This window comes from Rhinopithecus roxellana, chromosome 19 (genome assembly GCF_007565055.1).
Source record: "Rhinopithecus roxellana isolate Shanxi Qingling chromosome 19, ASM756505v1, whole genome shotgun sequence".
NCBI lineage: Eukaryota > Metazoa > Chordata > Mammalia > Primates > Cercopithecidae > Rhinopithecus > Rhinopithecus roxellana.
Genome location: NC_044567.1, coordinates 24,797,227 through 24,813,390, shown reverse-complemented (window position 1 = coordinate 24,813,390; position 16,164 = coordinate 24,797,227). Strand labels below are relative to the sequence as shown.

The following is a 16,164-nucleotide window of genomic DNA, read 5'->3' as shown; positions in this document are numbered from 1 at the left end:
TTGTTTTGTTTTGTTTTGTTTTGTTTTTTAGTAGAGATGGGGTTTTGCCATGTTGGCCAGGCTGGTCTCAAACTCCTGACCTCAGGTCATCTGCCTGCCTTGGCCTCCCAAATTGCTGGGATTACAGATATGAGCCACCATGCCCGGCTGTGGATCATTTTCCTTTTAAAGTAGCCATGCCTTAGTCTGCTTTTCAAGCATGATCCTGTTCTTTGGTGAATTCCAAGAGCAGATACAGACTCTTGATTTGATATTTTGGTCATAGTAAATACTATTGAATGAGGTTTAGAATTTGTTTTGTAAAACTTTTATTATGGAATTTAACTTGTAAAATTAAAGGGAAATTAACCTTAGCCTCCTATTTGAAGTTGGAATTAGCATTTGAATGTTTTTGTATTTTACGTGTATGTGTATTAACAGTTTTTGTTGATTGAGTGATTCTTGTCCCTATATTAACAAAGTTTTGGAATATATGTGTCAGTAAAGAACATAGATGTGCTATTTTGGAAATCTCTTTTATGATGATATTAGCTCCTTACTCTATTGAAGCATAGATATCTATTTTAGATTTTTACATCTTCAGGGAAATTCTTAGGATCATTGTTTAAGGTTCTCATTGTTTTCTCAAGATTTGGTTCACCGATGCTTTTATAATTTACTTTGTAACTGATAAAAAACCCATTATGTTTGGTTTGGTTTGTTATTAACCATTAACTACATATATACATAGACATGTGTTTTTCTATACAGAGTAAATAATTTCATCTTTCTTTTCTTTTTTTTTTTTTTTTTTTTGAGACGGAGTCTTGCTCTGCCACCCAGGCAGGAGTGCAGTGGCCGGATCTCAGCTCACTGCAAGCTCCGCCTCCCAGGTTTACGCCATTCTCCTGCCTCAGCCTCCCGAGTAGCTGGGACTACAGGCGCCCGCCTCGTCGCCCGGCTAGTTTTTTGTATTTTTAAGTAGAGACAGGGTTTCACCGTATTAGCTAGAATGGTCTTGATCTCCTGACCTCGTGATCCTCCCGTCTCGGCCTCCCAAAGTGCTGGGATTACAGGCTTGAGCCACCGCGCCCGGCCCCCCAATTTCATCTTTCTTACTGCCATATTGAAAATAATGTTCTGGATCTTCTGTTGCCTCGGTTTTCTTTTGTTTGTTTTTTTGAGATGGAGTGTCGCTCTATCGCCCAGGCTGGAGTGCAGTGGTGCAATCTTGGCTCACTGCAACCTCTGCCTCCCGGATTCAAGCAATTCATAGAGACGGGATGTCACCGTGTTAGCCAGGATGGTCTCGATATCCTGACCTCGAGATCCTCCTGCCTTGGCCTCCCAAAGTGCTGGGATTATAGGCGTGAGCCACTGCACCTGGCCTAGTTACATGACTTTTAGTGAAAAATTGAGTTTTTTGAAACTTGAGTTTGACACATGCATGTTGTAAATTGGTATTTTCTTTCTATATATACGTTAGATCAACAGAGGAGAATATTTTTGCCACCTCCACCTGGAATTAGAAAATGTGTCATATCCACCAATATTTCTGCAACATCTTTGACAATAGATGGAATCAGGTATAACTTTTGAACTTTCTCTTAAAGTCAAGAAAACCTATCGTTACTAAACATTAGCTAAACATTACTGAGTTTGCTTTTCTGTGCCCTCCACTAATTCCCTTCTCTCCTACTTTTTAATGTTCTTAACATGTAATCACCTGTTTTGTTTTGTAATTGATTGCTTTGAGCAGGAAATGGAGTAGGAGGTACATGCTATATTCCTATTCACCCTTTTTTTTTTTAGAGACAGGGTCTCATTATGTTGCTAAGGCTGGAGTATAGTGACTATTCATAGGCATGCAGTCGTAGCACACTACAGCCTTGAAGGAAGATCAACCAATCCTCCCGCCTCAGCCTCCTGGGTAGCTGGGACTCCAGGCATGTGTCACCATACTTGGCTGTTCACACTTTTTAACTGCTTGGCAACTTGAAGCTTCCTCTTTCCAAATTTAAGATTATGTAGATTATGTATAATACTTCATGGGTTTCACTAAATAGGAAGCCAAACCTATTTTTCTGTACTCCCATTATAAGCATATACCTTAGATGATTTGATATTTCCTTCTACCTTGCAGCCTCACTTGGTAGAGTTAGTTGTATATCCAGTGTTTATCTGGATGTATTGTCTCTGACTTTTTACCTTTTTGTGAAAATAACTATGATTCAAGTCCCTTATCTTTTCTGGATATAGTAAATAGTGCTATCAAATTTTTGAGTAAATTTAGTAAGGGAACACTAAGAAATTTTAAGTCTGGACTGATAACTAATGCAAAGTTCTTTAAGACTGGGTGATTTATCATTTACCCAATATATTTTATGTCTTTAGCTAAGCCTGATTGTCTGCCTAAGGAAGGCTGAACCTGAATCTCAGAGATCCTGTGTGTTTCTTCTGGGTAAAATGATCACCCAGGTCTGAGAGGAAGTCTTAATTTCCTCTGCTTTTCTTCATTACTTTAAAAATAACGCTAAGGGATTAAGGGAGTGCTCTCCTGGGTAAATTAACCTCTGTAGTTTTCTGTTTCCTACACAGGCAAAAGCCATTAAATAACAAGATTCAGAATGTTGTCTTGTTACTGCTATCCTGCTTTGGTTCCTTACCTGACTTGTTCACCATTTAATTGGCTTAGAATGGCATGTTAAGGGCTAGCTGAAATTAGATTCTGAATCTGTTAACATGGTCTGAAACTGACTTTCAAGTTTGTGTATTTTTTTTATTGAGGCAAAATTCACATAAAATTAATAATTTAAAAATGAACAATTAAGTAATACTTAGTACATTTACAGTATTGTGCAACCACTGCTTCTACTTAGTTCTAAAATATTTCAACACCTCAAAATAAGACCCCATATCCATTAAGCACATACTCCACATTCCCCTCTCGACCCCAACCCTTGGCAACTACCAGTCTTACTTTTTGTTTGTATGTGTTTTCTTTTTTTAAAAAATTCTTTAGATGTGTCAGTAGGAAGCAGTATGTATTTTCTGTTCTGAATATTTCATACAAATAGAATCATATAATATGTGGCCTTCTGTGTTTGCTCTCTTTCCCTTAGCATAATATTTTTGAGGTTTGTCAACATTGTAGCATCTATCTGTACTTCATTCTTTTTTGTGGCTGAATAATATTGCATAGTGTGAGTGTGTGTGTATATATACTGCATACATATATGCAAAGCAATTTGTTCATCCCTTCATCCATTAATGGTTAATGGACATTTAGATTGTTTTTACCTTATGGCTATGATTCGTAGTGCTAATATGAACATTGGTCTACAAGTATTTGTTTGAGTACTTGTTCTCAGTTCTTTTTGGTGCATACTTAGAAACAGAGTTGCTGGATCATATGGTCATTTTGTGTTTAACTTTTTGAGGACCCCCTGAACAATTTTCCACCTTGGCTGAACCGTTTTACATTCCCATCAGCAACATATGAGGGTTCCAATTTCTTGACTTTCAAGTTTTACACGTAACATAAAAGGCATTGTGTACTTGCTAGTTTGCTAGAAAAGGAGAAACCAAAGTGGTTAAAAATGAACAAGTCTTCTTTTATTTTCCAGAAACTTAACTTGCTTTGATTCTTCTTAGATATGTGGTAGATGGTGGCTTTGTGAAGCAGTTAAATCACAACCCCAGATTGGGGTTGGACATCCTGGAGGTGGTTCCAATTTCAAAGTAAGTCTCTATGTCAAATCTTTTTATTCAAAGAACAACTGATTAGGTAATTTCTAGCTGGTTTGGGGAGAGAAAGTAAATTACCTGAGAAACCCACAGAACATTTTGGAGACTTTTTGCATTATTTTCCTTCTGTAGGAGCGAGGCATTACAGCGAAGTGGCCGAGCTGGCAGGACTTCTTCAGGAAAATGCTTTCGGATCTATAGTAAAGATTTTTGGAACCAGTGTATGCCTGACCATGTGATCCCTGAAATTAAGAGAACTAGTTTGACATCTGTAGTTCTGACCTTAAAGTGCCTTGCCATACACGATGTCATAAGGTATGTAGACAACTAGCAAAAAAAAAGAAAAACTTGTTAGCATGGAGCCAAGTTATTGGCTCAAAAATTATTTTGAAATATTTGACTCATACATCCCTGAGAGTTTAGGAGGTTGGTTTTTATATTGGTTGCTTTTCTTTTTTTTTTTTTTTTTTTTTTTGAGATGGAGTCTTGTTCTGTCACCCAGGCTGCAGAGCAGTGGCATGATTACCACTCACTGCAACCTCCACCTCCCGGGTTCAAGCAATTCTCTTGTCTCAGCCTCCTGAGTAGCTGGGACTACAGGTACCGACCACTATGCCTAGCTGATTTTTGTATTTTTAGTAGAGACGGAGTTTCACCTTGTTGGTCAGGCTGGTCTCGAACTCCTGACCTCAGGTGATCCACCCGCCTTGGCCTCCCAAAGTGCTGGGATTATAGGCCACTGCGGCTGGTCCTATTGGTTGCTTTTCAATTAAACTAACACAGAAGACTTCCTTGCATTGCTTTAGTAGGATCTCTTGCTCTTGATTAACCTTGGCTTAATGGTGGGGTTGGGGGGTTGTGCTGATGTTTATTTGCATCACTTAATGACCACTGTTTATTTGTAATGAAAGGTATATAATGAGTTGGGCATAATGGTTTATGCCTGTAATTCCAACACTGTGGGCGGCGAAAGTGGGAAGGTTGCTTGAGCCCGGGAGTTTGAGGTGAGCCTGGGCAACATAGTGAGACCTTGTCTCTACAATAAAGAGAAAAAAAAAAGTCTGATATGGTGCATATTTGAGTCCCAGATATTTGGAAGCTGAAATGGGAAGATCGCTGGACCCTGGGAGGTAGAGGCTGCAGTGAGCCATGATTGCACCAGCGCACTCCAGCCTGGGCAACAGAGTGAGACCCTGTTTCAAAAGAAAGGGGCTGGGTGCGGTGGCTCACATCTGTAATCCCAGCATTTTGGGAGGCTAAGGTGGGAGGATCCCTTGAGGCCAGGAGTTTGAGACCCGCCTGGCCATCCTGGCGAAACCCCGTAGCTACTGAAAATACAAAAATTAGCTGAGCTTGGTGGCATGTGATTGTAGTCCCAGCTACTCCAGAGGCTGAAGCACGAGAATCACTTGAACCCAGGAGGCAGAGGTTGCAATGTGCCGAGATCACGCCTCTGCACTCCAGCCTGGTCAACAGAGCGAGATTCTGTCTCAAAAAAAAAAGGGTATACGTTGGAAAGTGGAGTGTTTTTTTTGTATGGCCAGCATTATACTATATACCATGAAAGACAGAGTAATACTCTGTAGTTTTTTGCTTTCACTAAGCTTAAGCTTAAGTTATATTAGGGAAACAAGGTTCAGACATGTGAAATAAAGGATAGAATAACAGTTCTATCCTTTAGAACAGTTAAATTAGCCAAATGTTAAACAATATAATTTATTGGTATAGGATAGAATATTGTTGTAGATTGAAATTTCTATCATACATAGTAGAGGAATTAATGGAGGAAAGTACTATCTTGTTCTTTATTTTGTTCTTAATTCCCTCTTGGAATTTAAAAGTGTTCAGGAATTTTGGGGGAGGATAACCGTGCGGTTTTTAAATTCATAGTAAGTGATTATTAGGTGCATCCAAATGTATTGTAGGCCAGGTGTGGTGGCTCATGCCTGTAATCCCAGCACTTTGGGAGGCTGAGATGGGTTGATCACCTGAGGTCAGGAGTTCAAGGCCACCCTGGCCAACATGGTGAAACCCTGTCTCTACTAAAAATACAAAATTAGCCGGGATGGTGGTGCTTGTCTGTAATCCCAGCTACTTGGAAGGCTGAGGCAGGAGAATTACTTGAACCTGCTAGGCAGAGGTAGCAGTGAGCCGAGATCGCGCCATTGCTCTCCAGCCTGGGCAACAAGAGCGCAACTCTGCCTCCAAAAACAAAAAACAAAAAAAACCCAAAACCCACAAATACTCATTGTATACTCTTGGAAAGCCAATTTGCCAATTTCAAAATGTTTTAATAGTTATCATTAGACTAGAGATTTTCTGAATGAGAATATGTAGATACTAGAAAGATAAAACATGCAATACATGAAATTCTGACTGTAACAATAAATTATACCAGTGAAAAGAAGGAAAGAGCCATTTAAAGAAATCCAGATAGCCAAACAGAAAACTTTCAGATGAACCTAGATTTTAAAATAATGTCTTGATTTTTTTCATTTGGGGAAAAAGGGCTGTTTTTGGAAATAGTTGCTCAGTAAGCTTAATATTGACTCCTAGTATATTCACAAAGGATAGCAGAGCAGCCTGTAACCAAGAATGAGTATATATTAGAAAAATAGGAACAGTAATTAATATCATCTGCACTGAATTATTTTTCCATCTTAAGTCTTAAAACCTATAGTGTGGCTGGGTGCGGTGGCTCAAGCCTGTAATCCCAGCACTTTGGGAGGCCGAGACGGGCGGATCACGAGGTCAGGAGATCGAGACCATCCTGGCTAACATGGTGAAACCCCGTCTCTACTAAAAAATACAAAAAACTAGCCGGGCGTGGTGGCGGGCGCCTGTAGTCCCAGCTACTCGGCAGGCTGAGGCAGGAGAATGGCGTGAACCTGGGAGGCGGAGCTTGCAGTGAGCTGAGATCCGGCCACTGCACTCCAGCCTGGGCGACAGAGTGAGACTCCGTCTCAAAAAAAAAAAAAAAAAAAAAACCTATAGTGTACTAAAAATCGCAAAATTTTGTTTCAAAATGCTTGAAACAAAAAACAAACAGACTTCCTTTTTAAAAAGTATAAAGAATAAGGAGAGGTAGACCCAGTGTTTGGGATAGATGGTATAGTATTCACAGATGACAGAAAGAAAATGGAGCTTCTCAGTTATTAGTTTGCTTTCCCTTTCTCTTCCATCAGGAAGAATGATTTTAAAACTGAAAATGCAAGAACAGGTCTGAATAAGAAGGAATTGATGACTAAGATGGATTAGGAAATAATGAGGGAAAATCCAACCACCATAAATGATTTTGTCTTGAGCATTTAGACATTATTTCCATGGTGCTAAAAGTACTTGCAGATTTAGTGTCAGAGTCATTGTAGGTCATCTATGAGAAATTATGCAGAATAGGTTATCAAAAAATGGTGAGAAAGGCAAATGTCTTGATTTTTTTCATTTAGTAAAAAGGGCGGGTTCTGGAAACAACTATCCAGTAAGCTTGACATTGATTACTAGGGAACTCTATTACTTATGTAAACTTATTGAGAATGGTTTAAGGACATTTAATGATGATTAATGAGTATGAATTTTAAAAGTTCACAATGAATATGTTATTTTTTGTTGTTGTTGTGTTTGGTTTTGGTTTTCTGAGACAGGATCTCACTCTGTCACCTAGGCTGGAGAGCAGTGGTGCGATCTCAGCTTACTGTAACCTCCACCTCCCAGGTTCAAGCGATTCTCATGTCTCAGCCTTCTGAGTGACTGGGATTACCTGCGTGTGCCACCATGCCTGGCCGAATATGTCATTATAAGCCATTTCCTTTTCAGTTTGAGGACAGGACCATCCACATAATGGGTGCCCCACAAGAATTTATTGAAAGTTAACCTAATGTTTATTTTCAGCACAGTACTTAACAATACTGCATTTGATATCTTTGTGAATAAAAAAGTCATCTGTAGATGATAGTCTGTAGATTATAGTTGCCAAATAGCCCACTCTAAAAAAGTATTAATTAATTGCTTAGTATAGACTAGGTGAAAGTTTTACTAGTATTGTGCTGAACTTAGTTTTTTTCTTGATAAACATTTCTAATAATGATATTGAATAAAAATATTGAAATGATTATTTTTTCTGGAAAATATCTTAATATCTAATAGGTAGATTATTACAACCAAGCTTTATTTTATTTTTTTATTTTATTATACTTTAAGTTCTAGGGTACATGTGCACAACGTGCAGGTTTGTTACATATGTATACATGTGCCATGTTGGTGTGCCGCACCCATTAATGACGCCATTAACTCGTCATTTACATTAGGTATATCTCCTAATGCTATCCCTCCCCACTCTCCCCACCTACAACAGGCCCCAGTGTGTGATGTTCCCCTTCCTGTGTCCAAGTGTTCTCATTGTTCAGTTCCCACCTATTAGTGAGAACATGCGGTGTTTGGTTTTTTGTCCTTGTGATATAGTTTGCTGAGAATGATGGTTTCCAGCTTCATCCATGTCCCTGCAAAGGACATGAACTCATCATTTTTTATGGCTGCATAGTATTTTGTGGTGTATATGTGCCACATTTTCTTAATCCAGTCTATCATTGTTGGACATTTGGGTTGATTCCAAGTCTTTGCTATTGTGAATAGTGCCACAATAAACATACGTACACATGTGTCTTTATAGCAGCGTGATTTATAATCCTTTGGGTATGCACCCAGTAATGGGATGGCTGGGTCAAATGGTATTTCTAGTTCTAAGGAATTGTCACATTGTCTTCCACAGTGGTTGAACAAGTTTACAGTCCCTCCAACAGTGTAAAAGTGTTCCTATTTCTCCACATCCTCTCCAGCACCTGGTGTTTCCTGACTTTTTAATGATCACCATTCTAACTGGTGTGAGATGGTATCTCATTGTGGTTTTGATTTGTATTTCTCTGATGACCGGTGATGATGAGCATTTTTTCATGTGTCTGTTGGCTGCATAAATGTCTTCTTTCGAAAAGTGTCTGTTTATATCCTTTGCCCACTTGTTGATGGGGTTGTTTGTTTTTTTCTTGTAAATTTGTTTGAGTTCTTTGTAGGTTCTGGATATTAGCCCTTTGTCAGATGAGTAGATGGCAAAAATTTTCTCCCATTCTGTAGGTTGCCTGTTCACTCTGATGGTAGTTTCTTTTGCTGTACAGAAACTCTTTAGTTTAATTAGATCCCATTTGTCAATTTTGGCTTTTGTATTGCTTTTGGTGTCTTAGACATGAAGTCCTTGCCCATGCCTATGTCCTGAGTGGTATTGCCTAGGTTTTCTTCTAGGGTTTCAGGGTTTTTATGGTTTTCGGTCTAACATTTAAGTCTTTAATCCATCTTGAATTAATTTTTATATAAGGTGTAAGGAAGGGATCCAGTTTCAGCTTTCTACATATGGCTAGCCAGTTCTCCCAAAACCGTTTATTAAATAGGAGATCCTTTCCCCATTTCTTGTTTTTGTCAGGTTTGTCAAAGATCAGATGGTTGTAGATGTGTGGTATTATTTCTGAGGGCTCTGTTCTGTTCCCTTGGTCTATATCTCTGTTTTGTTACCAGTACCATGCTGTTTTGGTTACTGTAGACTTGTAGTATAGTTTGAAGTCAGGTAGTGTGTTGCCTCCAGCTTTGTTCTTTTGGCTTAGGATTGACTTGGCAATGTGGACTCTTGGTTCCATATGAACTTTAAAGTAACTTTTTCCAATTCTGTGAAGAGTGTCATTGGTAGCTTGATGGGGATGGCATTGAATCTATAAATTACCTTGGGCAGTATGGCCATTTTCATGATATTGATTCTTCCTGTCCATGAGCATGGAATGTTCTTCCATTTGTTTGTATCCTCTTTTATTTTGTTGAGCAGTGGTTTGTAGTTCTCCTTGAAGAGGTCCTTCACCATCCCTTGTAAGTTGGATTCCTAGGTGTTTTATTCTCTGAAGCAATTGTGAATGGGATTTCACTAATGATTTGGTTCTGTGTTTGTCTGTTATTGGTGTATAAGAATGCTTGTGATTTTTGCAAATTGATTTTGTATCCTGAGACTTTGCTGAAGTTGCTTATCAGCTTAAGGAGATTTTGGGCTGAGACGATGGGGTTTTCTAAATATACAATCATGTCATCTGCAAACAGGGACAATTTGACTTCCTCTTTTCCTAATTGAATTCCCTTTATTTCTTTCTCCTGCCTGATTGCCCTGGCCAGAACTGCCAACACTATGTTGAATAGGAGTGGTGAGAGGGGGCATCCCTGTCTTGTGCCAGTTTTCAAAGGGAATGCTTCCATTTTTTGCCCATTCAGTATGATATTGGCTGTGGGTTTGTCATAAATAGCTCTTATTATTTTGAGATACATCCCATCAATACCAAATTTATTGAGAGTTTTTAGCATGAAGGGCTGTTGAATTTTGTCAAAGGCCTTTTCTGCATCTGTTGAGATAATCATGTGGTTTTTGTCATTGGTTCTGTTTATATGCTGGATTACCTTTATTGATTTGTGTATGTTGAACCACCCTTGCATCACAGGGATGAAGCCCACTTGATCATGGTGGATAAGCTTTTTGATGTGTTGCTGGATTCGGTTTGCCAGTATTTTATTGAGGATTTTTGCATCGATGTTCATCAGGGATATTGGTCTAAAATGCTCTTTTTTTGTTGTGTCTCTCCCAGGCTTTGGTATCAGGATGATGCTGGCCTCATAAAATGAGTTAGGGAGGATTCCCTCTTTTTCTATTGATTGCAATAGTTTCAGAAGGAATGGTACCAGCTCCTCCTTGTACCTCTGGTAGAATTCGGCTGTGAATCTGTCTGGTCCTGGGCTTTTTTTGGTTGGTAGGCTGTTAATTATTAGGTCAATTTCAGAGCCTGTTATTGGTCTATTCAGAGATTCACCTTCTTCCCGGATTAGTCTTGGGAAGGGTGTGTGTGTCGAGGAATATATCCATTTCTTCTAGATTTTCTAGTTTATTTGCGTAAAGGTTTTTATAGTGTTCTCTGATGGTAGTTTGTATTTCTGTGGGATTGTTGGTGTTATCCCCTTTATCATTTTTTATTGCATCTGTTTGATTCTTCTCTCTTTTCTTCTTTATTAGTCTTGCTAGTGGTCTATCAATTTTGTTGATCTTTTCAAAAAACCAGCTCCTGGATTCATTGATTTTTTTTGGAGGTTTTTTTGTTTCTCTATCTCCTTCAGTTCTGCTCTGATCTTAGTTATTTCTTGCTTTCTGCTAGCTTTTGAATGTGTTTGCTCTTGCTTCTCTAGTTCTTTTTTTTTTTTTTTTTTTCAGACAGAGTCTCGCTCTGTCAACCAGGCTGGAGTGCAGTGGCACGATCTCGGCTCACTGCAAGCTCCGCCTCCCGGGTTCAGGCCATTGTCCTGCCTCAGCCTCCCAAGTAGCTGGGACCACAGGCGCCCGCCACCGCGCCCGGCTAATTTTTTGTATTTTTAGTAGAGACGGGGTTTCACCGTGGTCTCGATCTCCTGACCTTGTGATCCGCCCGCCTCGGCCTCCCAAAGTGCTGGGATTACAGGCGTGAGCCACCGCGCCCGACCCTCTAGTTCTTTTAATTGTGATGTTAGGGTGTCAATTTTAGATCTTTCCTGCTTTCTCTTGTGGGCATTTAGTGCTATAAATTTCCCTCTACACACTGCTTTAAATGTGTCCCAGAGATTCTGGTATATTGTGTCTTTGTTCTCGTTAGTTTCAAAGAACGTCTTTATTTCTGCCTTCATTTCGTTATTTACCCCGTAGTCATTCAGGAGCAGGTAAAACCAAGCTTTAAAATGACTAACAGATTAGAACCATGGGCAAAAATCAACAGGGTATAAATTTGGAAGGATATATCTTATATCCTGCGTTTGGGATGTACAATAGCAAATACATGTGGTAGAGAACTGAAATTATCAGATCATCACAAACTTAGTATGAGCTTATAGCTATGGCTCTGTTTAAAAAATTTGTTTTAGGCCGGGCGCAGTGGCTCACGCCTGTAATCCCAGCACTTTGGGAGGCTGGGTGGGCAGATCACGAGGTCAGGAGATCGAGACCATCCTGGCCAACACGGTGAAACCCTGTCTCTACTAAAAATACAAAAAATTAGCTGGGTGTGGTGACAGGCACCTGTAGTCCCAGCTACTCAGGAGGCTGAGTCAGGAGAATGGCGTGAACCCGGGAGGCGGAGCTTGCAGTGAGCCCAGATTGCGCCACTGCACTGCAACCTAGGCAACAGAGTGAGACTCCGTCTCAAAAAAAAAATTAAATTTAAAAAGTATTTTGAGGCCGGGTGTGGTGGCTCACGCCTGTAATCCTAGCACTTTGGGAGGCTGAGGCGGGTGGATTGCTTAAGCACTGGAGTTCAAGACCAGCCTGGGCAACATGGTGAAACCCTGTCTCTGCAAAAATACAAAAAAACTAGCCAGGCGTGGTGGTATGTGCCTGTAGTCCTAGCTACTCGGGAGGCTGAGGCAGGAGAATTGCTTGAACCTGGGAGATGGAGGTTGCAGTGCGCAGAGATCGTGCCATTGCACTCCAGCCTGGGCAAGAGAGTGAGTCTCCGTCTCCAAAAAGAAAAAAAGCATTTTAAGGTACTATTGAACAATTTATAATTTTCAGCCACTTTCAATTAATATTTCTCTACTATTTTTATAAAAGTTTGGAAAAAAATTATGGAGTACAAAAAAGAGTACACTTGACATTGGCTGTGAAGGATGGGTGGGGCAGGATTAGGATAATTAGAGAGACTGGTGAGAGTATTTCAGCTAAGGGGAGTCAAAAAGAATCACTTCTTGAAGTAGAGGAGTGTGATTCAGAAAAAAGTTATTTCCTCTTTTGCTGAATGCTGATCATGATCATAGAATTTTTTTTTTTAGAAAACGATGACTTGAAAAATAGAAATAAAACCTTTTAAAGAAATTTTCGTCATATCTATATAAAATCCTACCATGTTCAAGGAATGCCTCTCACTTCATATCTTATTTAAACACACAGGTTTCCCTATTTGGATCCACCTAATGAGAGACTTATTTTAGAAGCTCTTAAACAACTTTACCAGTGTGATGCTATTGACAGGTAAAAAAAAAAAAGAAAAACGCATAACCAAAACAGATATTGATCTCTTTTTAAACAGGGCTCTAAATACCTTTCTCTATCAGTAGAAAATAATTTGTTTACATTGAACGGATTGTTTTATTTGAAGTTAGAATTTGTCGTTAGTCTTTCATCACAATTCTGATTGAAAAACTAGCCTGGCACGGTGGCTCATGCCTGTAATCCCAGCACTTTGGGAGGTTGAGGTGGGTGGATCATGAGGTCAGGAGATCGAGACCATCCTGGCTAACATGGTGAAGCCCTGTCTCTACTAAAAATACAAAAACAGTATTAGCTGGCTATGGTTGCGGGCGCCTGTAGTCCCAGCTACTTGGGTGGCTGAGGCGGGAGAATGGCGTGAACCTGGGAGGCAGAGCTTGCAGTGAGCCAAGATCGTGCCACTGCACTGCAGCCTGGGTGGCAGAGCGAGACTTCGTCTGAAAAAAAACAAAAAAAGAGAGAGAAAAACTACAAGATAAAACCCCTTTTGTTTAATAAATATTGGTATTGTTTAACAAGTAATTTCTGAGTACCCTTTTAGTGCCAGGCATTATGCTAGATACATAAAAATGATAAAGGAGCCAGAGTCCTTGTTTTTATGTTTGTGTGATGGGGTAAAGTTTGATATTAATAATTATTATTCTCTTGGATGTACGTGGTGGCTCACGCCTGTAATTCCAGCACTTTGGGAGGACAAGGCGGGCAGATTGCTTGAGTCCAGTTGTTCGAGACCAGTCTGGGAAACATAGTAAAACCCATCTTCACTGAAAATACAAAAATCAGATGGTCGTGGTGGCACACACCAGTAGTCCCAGCTACTCAGGAAACTGAGGTGGGAGGATCGCTTGAGCTTCAGAGGTGGGGGTTGCAGTGAGTTGAGGAGATTGTGCCATTGCACTCCAGCCTGAGGGACAGAGCAAGACCCTATCTCCAAAAAAATAAATAAATAAAAGTAAAATAAAGAAAAATACAATTATTATTCTCTCATGTCTTCAAAGACATTTTCTTTCTTTCTTTTTCTTTTTTTTTTTGAGACGGAGTTTTGCTCTTGTTGCCCAGGCTGGCCTGGAGTATAATGGTGCAATCTCAGCTCACTGCAATCTCCGCCTCCCAGGTTCGGCGATTATTCTGCCTCAGCCTCCCAAGGAGCTGGGATTATAAGCATGCACCACCATGCCCTGGTAATTTTTTTATATTTTGATAGAGACAGGGTTTCACCATATTGGTCAGGCTGGTCTTGAACTCCTGACCTCAAGTGATCCACCTACCTCGGCCTCCCAAAGTGCTGGGATTACAGGTATCAGCCACCGCACCGGGCTCCTCTATGCTTTTGTAACATGTTTGTATCTTTTGTTATATTCCTTTATTCTGCCTCGTTGCTTACTGGATGTATTATAGCTTTTGACAGTAGGGATTTATCTTCGTGTTTCTCTTAGCAGTAACCACAGTATTTAATTTTTTTTGGTTTTTTTGTTTGTTTGTTTGTTTGTTGTTTTTTGAGATGGAGTCTAGCTTTGTCATTCAGGCTAGAGTGCAGGGGCACGATCTGAGCTCACTGCAACCCCTGCCTCCTGGGTTTGAGTGATTCTCCTGCCTCAGCCTCCCAAGTAGCAGGGACTACAGGTGCATGCCACCACACCCAGCTAATTTTTGTGTTTTTAATAGAAATGGGGTTTTGCCATGTTGGCCAGGCTGGTCTTGAACTCCTGACCTCAGGTGATCCACCTGCCTCAGCTTCCCAAAGTGCTGGGATTACAGGCATGAGCCACCACGCCTGGCCTAATTTTCTTGAATTGAACTTCTGGAGGTGATTGGAGGTAATGTAAATTATATCTGATTTATTCTGAATGATGAATGTTACATTTGCACTCTCCCAATGTAGAAAGACTTAAAAACTTTTTCTTTGTGTTAAGGAGTGGCCATGTCACCAGATTGGGTTTGTCTATGGTGGAGTTTCCTTTGCCTCCACATCTGACATGTGCAGTAATAAAAGCTGCTTCCCTGGATTGTGAAGATCTACTACTTCCAATAGCAGCAATGTTGTCTGTGGAAAACGTCTTCATTAGACCTGGTAAGATGTTTATTTTAAGTTGTGTTTTTTAAAATTAATAAACTTGGCCGGGCACGGTGGCTCACGCCTGTAATCCCAGCACTTTGGGAGGGCAAGGAGGGTGGATTGCTTGAGGTCAGGAGTTGGAAGACCATCATGACCAACATGGTGAAACCCTGTCTCTACTAAAAAAAAAAAAAAGAAAAAATGCAATTAAAAAAATTACTAGAGTTTATTTTTTAGAGAATTTTTAAGTTTACAGAAAAATTGAGTAGAAAATACAAAGAGTTCACATTCATCCCCTCAACCTCCCACAGCAATTTATCCTATTAACATCTTTCATTTGTGTGACACATAAGTTGCAATTGGTGAGCCAATATTGACACATTATTATTAACTAAAGGGATCACCGTTTGTGCTATATGGTTTTAGCTGGGATTACAGGCATGTGCCATCATGCCTGGCTAATTTTGTATTTTTAGTAAAGACGTAGTTTCTCCATGTTAGCCAGGCTGATCTCGAACTCCTGACCTCAGGTGATCTGCCCGCCTTGGCCTCCCAAAGTGCTGGGATTACAGGCATGAGCCAGCACGCCCAGCCGGGTTGTTTTCTTACTGTTAAGTGGTCTTTGCGTATTTTAAATAGTTCTTTAACAGATACATCTTTTGTAAATATTTTCTCCCAGTCTGTGGTTTATCTTCCTTTTTTTTTTTTCCACTCAGTCACCCAGGCTGGAGTGCAGTGGCACGATCTTGGCTCACTGCAAGCTCCGCCTCCCGGGTTCATGCCATTCTCCTGCCTCAGCCTCCCAAGGAGCTGGGACTACAGGTGCCCGCCACCACGCCCGGCTAATTTTTTGCATTTTTAGTAGAGACGGGGTTTCACCATGTTAGCCAGGATGGTCTCAGTCTCCTGACCTCGTGATCTGCCCGCCTCGGCCTCCCAAAGTGCTGGGATTATAGGCATGAGCCACCACGCCCGGCCTGGTTTATCTTCTAATTGTTTTGACATTGCCTTTTGCAGTGCAGAAGTTTTTATTTTCGATGAAGTATACCTTATCAATTATTTCTTTCATAGATTGTGTATTGTTGTTTCTAAAAAAGTCATTGTCATACCCAAAGTCATCTAGATTTTCTCTTCTATTGTCTTTTAGTATTTGGGTGTACAGTTGTTGTGGTACCATTTGTTCAAAACACTATCCTTTTTATGTTGAAATGCCTTCACTTCTTTGTTAAATATCAGCTGACTATACTTATATGGGTCTGTTTCTGGGCTCTGTATCTTGTTCCGTTTATCTGATTGTTCTTCC

General features: G+C 40.2%; 1 protein-coding gene across 3 annotated transcripts in view; it reads left to right on the top strand.

Annotated features, from left to right (window-relative positions):
* Nucleotides 1-16,164, top strand: part of DHX40 (DEAH-box helicase 40) — a 53,984-nt gene that overhangs the window by 10,067 nt on the left and 27,753 nt on the right. For all 3 annotated transcript variants that reach the window (XR_004055019.1, XM_030923383.1, XM_030923384.1), the window contains 5 exons: nt 1,466-1,565; nt 3,634-3,720; nt 3,859-4,041; nt 12,707-12,787; nt 14,719-14,876. Coding sequence is in view for 2 of the 3 variants with exons in the window: in XM_030923383.1 (XP_030779243.1) it covers nt 1,466-1,565; nt 3,634-3,720; nt 3,859-4,041; nt 12,707-12,787; nt 14,719-14,876 (609 nt within the window). In the remaining variant the exon portion in view is untranslated. The remainder of the gene's footprint in view (nt 1-1,465; nt 1,566-3,633; nt 3,721-3,858; nt 4,042-12,706; nt 12,788-14,718; nt 14,877-16,164) is intronic.